The sequence below is a fragment of the Triticum urartu genome, chromosome 7 (assembly GCF_003073215.2).
Source record: "Triticum urartu cultivar G1812 chromosome 7, Tu2.1, whole genome shotgun sequence".
Lineage (NCBI taxonomy): Eukaryota > Viridiplantae > Streptophyta > Magnoliopsida > Poales > Poaceae > Triticum > Triticum urartu.
Genome location: NC_053028.1, coordinates 711,173,650 through 711,177,525, shown reverse-complemented (window position 1 = coordinate 711,177,525; position 3,876 = coordinate 711,173,650). Strand labels below are relative to the sequence as shown.

Genomic DNA, 3,876 nt, shown 5'->3' with positions numbered 1-3,876 from the left:
CTAACCGGTTCAAGGCGTTGGAGAGAGCGGCAGCAGCTGTCGCAGCCTGCTACCAAACTGTCACCTAGGCACATGTTCGGTTTTATCCAAGCGTCGAGATAGTGTTTTTTTTAGCATAACGTCAAGATAGTGTTTGTTGAACATGCTCCAACTGGTAGAGAAGTTTGTAAAAGTCGTTCGATTCTGGTGCTGGTAGAAAAAGTTTGTAAAAATAGATCAAGGTAGCAGATGTGTGGCTGTGTTGTGTGGTGTATCAAATGCCCTTTTACTCCTCCAATTTTCAGATTTTTGAACATGGAAAAGGTTTCTGAAGTTTCTGTCATATTGATAGACGACATGATGCTCTCAGCTCAAATTTGTGTGAGTACATCTCTGAGAAAAATGAAGCTCTGAAAGTTGATGTTTGTATGATATCCATGTCTATTACAGCCAGTCGTGCGCAAGAAACTCAATCATAGCAACTCAGCCAGAATTCGGCAGGCGTTAGAGATGAAATCATCAGAAGCATCTTACTAAAAGAAATTAACTAACTCATCCACTCCACTCATGCAAATAAAAGCTACGTAGTTCTCTCAGTTACTGATAGACCATCTAGACTGAAGGCATGGATTGAAAGGGGGAACATAAACTCCGAGGTCTTCCAACGCAAACATCAGTACACAACATAAACCCAAGTCTTCGACGTCAGTGTTGGTCAAATTCAACTTGCTGACAGCATATCCTGCTTACATACATGCGGTACTTAATACGGACATATCAAACTACATCAGCACCATCTTGACCATCCGCCATCCTACTCCAGATGTATGGCCCAAGCAATATCAATCGAGCGAGCTCAGATCTGCATACATGTATTTAGTTAGAATTGAAGCAACTGCAGTTTATGCAATGGGAATCTTCCCCATCCCATTTCTTAGGAAGGAGGCATGTGCCAAAAAGCAGATTAAAATACAGCTTAATAACAAAGGCTCGCAAGCTACCATACTATATTGCAGCTTGGAAGCAATATACACAAAAAATCAGCAGACCATAACAGGCGAACACTCTCTGTTCTTGAAAACATATTCTTGAAAACATAACATGGTAAATAAGGAGTGCTCATAAATACAAGAATCAAGACCTTCAAACATCAACTTACTGGTTATGCAACATTCGTATTTTGAAAATACAACGAAATAAATAAAGAGTACTCAAACATCAGCTTACATGTTGTGCATCGTTCTTGTTTCGAGCATCATCGTTCAAATAAATGGATGATGTGTAAGTGCAAAGTGTGACTAAAGATGTACCATATCAAGATGCAAGCGCAAAAGGCATTCTCTCTACTAAGATATGGAGCAATAAAAATTAGCTTTCCACCCTCCATTCCAAAATAAGTGTCATGGTTTTAGTTCAAATTTCAAATAAAACCACAACAATTACTTTGGAACGGAGGAAGTAGTATGTAATCTTTTTTCAAGACAATCACAAACAATTGTTAAAAATGTGCGCAGAATCAAACCATGAATTGGCAACCTCTCCTGGCTATAGTTTGACAAGGTAGTACAGCCCAATAGAACAATAATAAACTTTCTATATATGACCATGCGAGTAGAACAAGCAAAACATGCACCCAATGGCGACGTAAAATGACATACTTAGGCTTACCAGTTGATCAGATAGTTGGTTCCGATAACAGTGGTGGGAAGCTAAAGTATGGGAGAGCAGATCTGCGATTGAGGAACTTCTCCGTCTTTGTACAGACTTTGGTAATTCCATATGTCTTGACCTCCATTGAGTAACAATCCACATTCTCAATACTGCCCAGACCTCCTAGAGCGCCCCGGAAGAACAAGAATCCCTCGGCTGCACCAATTGTGGAGATGGAATAGTCACGATACTGCCCAGGCAGCTGTATAATCTTCTCTAGCTTCCATTCCTGTGAATTATTCTGCAGAGAGGTATGGTAGAGAGCAAAGGCCCCGTGTTGACAGACAAGAGAAAACATCTCAAGGGCTCCTTCTCGGCCCAGAACAACAGCATTTGGGCGACGATCATCAAAGCTCTGGCCAGGCAGACTTCTGAGCTCCATATGGTAACCGGTGAGAAGGTCAACAGTGGAAAACCTCAAAGTGCGCGTGTCCAGCACCATCAAATGGTCACTCCAATCATGACGATCTGTCCAGTAGAAAGAGCCGCGCACATAGTCAAAAGAGGACATATCGTACAAACAAGACATGTGCTCCAAAGAAGGGAAAATGGGGGACTCGACCATAGACCATTGCCTAGCTGTGGATGGGAATACAAAGAGGACGAGCTTCGTTTGGTATCTTGCTATGCATATCACCTTGAAGGGCACTTCCTCGCTGTCGTCGCCGGTGCAGGGAGCAAGCACAGGCTGGAATTCCTGAAGGAGATCCTGTGGCTGGGAGGCGAGGTCCTCGGGTATGGTTGGAAGCAGCACGTATCTGATGGACAGGGGGTCACAGACGGCGAGGTGGAAGTCGGCAGCGTTGCAGCGCTCCCGTTTGGTCCACGTCGGGCGGGCACAGATGTTGAGGTTAACGGGCTCCCTGGAGTCCATGAGGATGCTTACCTCACGGCGGGCACAGCCTTCGCGGTAGCTCCACATGTGGACGGAACGGGGGTAGAAGGAGATCCAATCGAGGAGCACGCGGCCGTCGCGGACGTCGCAGGGGCGCCAGCGGGGGCCTTCCCCGTCGTCTTCTTGGACGGCGGGCCGGACGTAGGAGGCAGAAGAAACGACTGCCGGGACGAAGGAGAAATCGGCGGCGCAGGGGGCGAGGGCTCCAGCTAGCGGGGCGGAGGGGTGCGGCGCCTGGGCCGGGTGGAATCCTGCCGCGTCCATGAAGCCGAGGAGGGGAGGCCGGTGCATCGCGCGGAAGCGGCGGCGGAAAGAGCGGCCTTTGATGACGCTGCGGAAGGAGGTGCAGGCGGCGGAGGCGCGGGCGACCGCGTCCGGGGTGGGCAAGCGGACGAAGATCTCCTCCAGGAGGTCGTCGGGGACGGGGATGGAGGCCGGCGGCGGCGGCGGCGGGTCCATGGCCGCAGGAGTGGAGGAAGGGGATCGAGGGTTAGGGTCGGGGATAGTGGGAAGGAGTGACCAGTGGCTGTGGGGAGATTGAGAGCGAGAACAGCTCTCTACGAAGCCATTTAGCGAACAGCTCTGCACGACTTCATTGATTCGAAAAATTGTAGCTTTATTAAGCTTGAAAAACGTTTGAAAATCAAATTGTAGTGTTAAACTAATCACAAATTAAAATTTTATCAGGACAACTCTTCATTTGTGGGCTAGATAAAAGACAGAAACAAACATCCATGTATACCTCACAAAATAAACACCCGCTCAGACCTGCGGTATAAGTCTCTGCAATGTGACTTATAAGGTAATATCTAAATGCCTGGTTAACCGGTTAAGGCCAGTTCTTGATGAGATTGTGTCTCTTGAACAAAGCGCATTTGTGTCGGGGAGACTAATTATGGTCAACGCTTTAATTGCCTTTTAATGTAGTCATTATATCAAAAAGGAAAAAGACCCCACAAATTTTTTGTGTGCATATAAGCTAGACCTATCGAAAGCCTATGATAGGGTGGATTGGGCCTTCTTGAAGCAGGTGATGCAAAAGCTGAGGTTCTTTTAACGGTGGGTGGATTGGATTGGATTATGTCATGTATAACACCGGTGAGGCATTCTGTCAAACTCAACGGGACCCCCTCAGATTCATTTGCACCGACGCGCGGGCTTCGGCAAGGTGACCCTCTTTCACCGTTCTTGTTTCTATTGGTGGCGGATGGGCTTTCAGCTAGTTTGAAACATGGTGTGGCGAATGGGAAGATTACTCCAGTCAAGGTTTGTAGAAGGGCACAAAGTATATC

At 47.0% G+C, this 3,876-nt stretch overlaps 1 protein-coding gene across 1 annotated transcript; it reads right to left on the bottom strand.

Moving 5' to 3' along the window:
* Positions 1-522: 522 nt before the first annotated feature.
* LOC125525803 lies at positions 523-3,116 on the bottom strand. The gene is made up of 2 exons (XM_048690809.1): positions 1,648-3,116; positions 523-841 (listed from the first exon to the last, which is right to left on the bottom strand). Exon 1 carries the CDS (start codon positions 3,041-3,043, stop codon positions 1,655-1,657), a length of 1,389 nt encoding a protein of 462 aa, XP_048546766.1. The 5' UTR covers positions 3,044-3,116; the 3' UTR covers positions 523-841; positions 1,648-1,654.
* Positions 3,117-3,876: the final 760 nt, after the last annotated feature.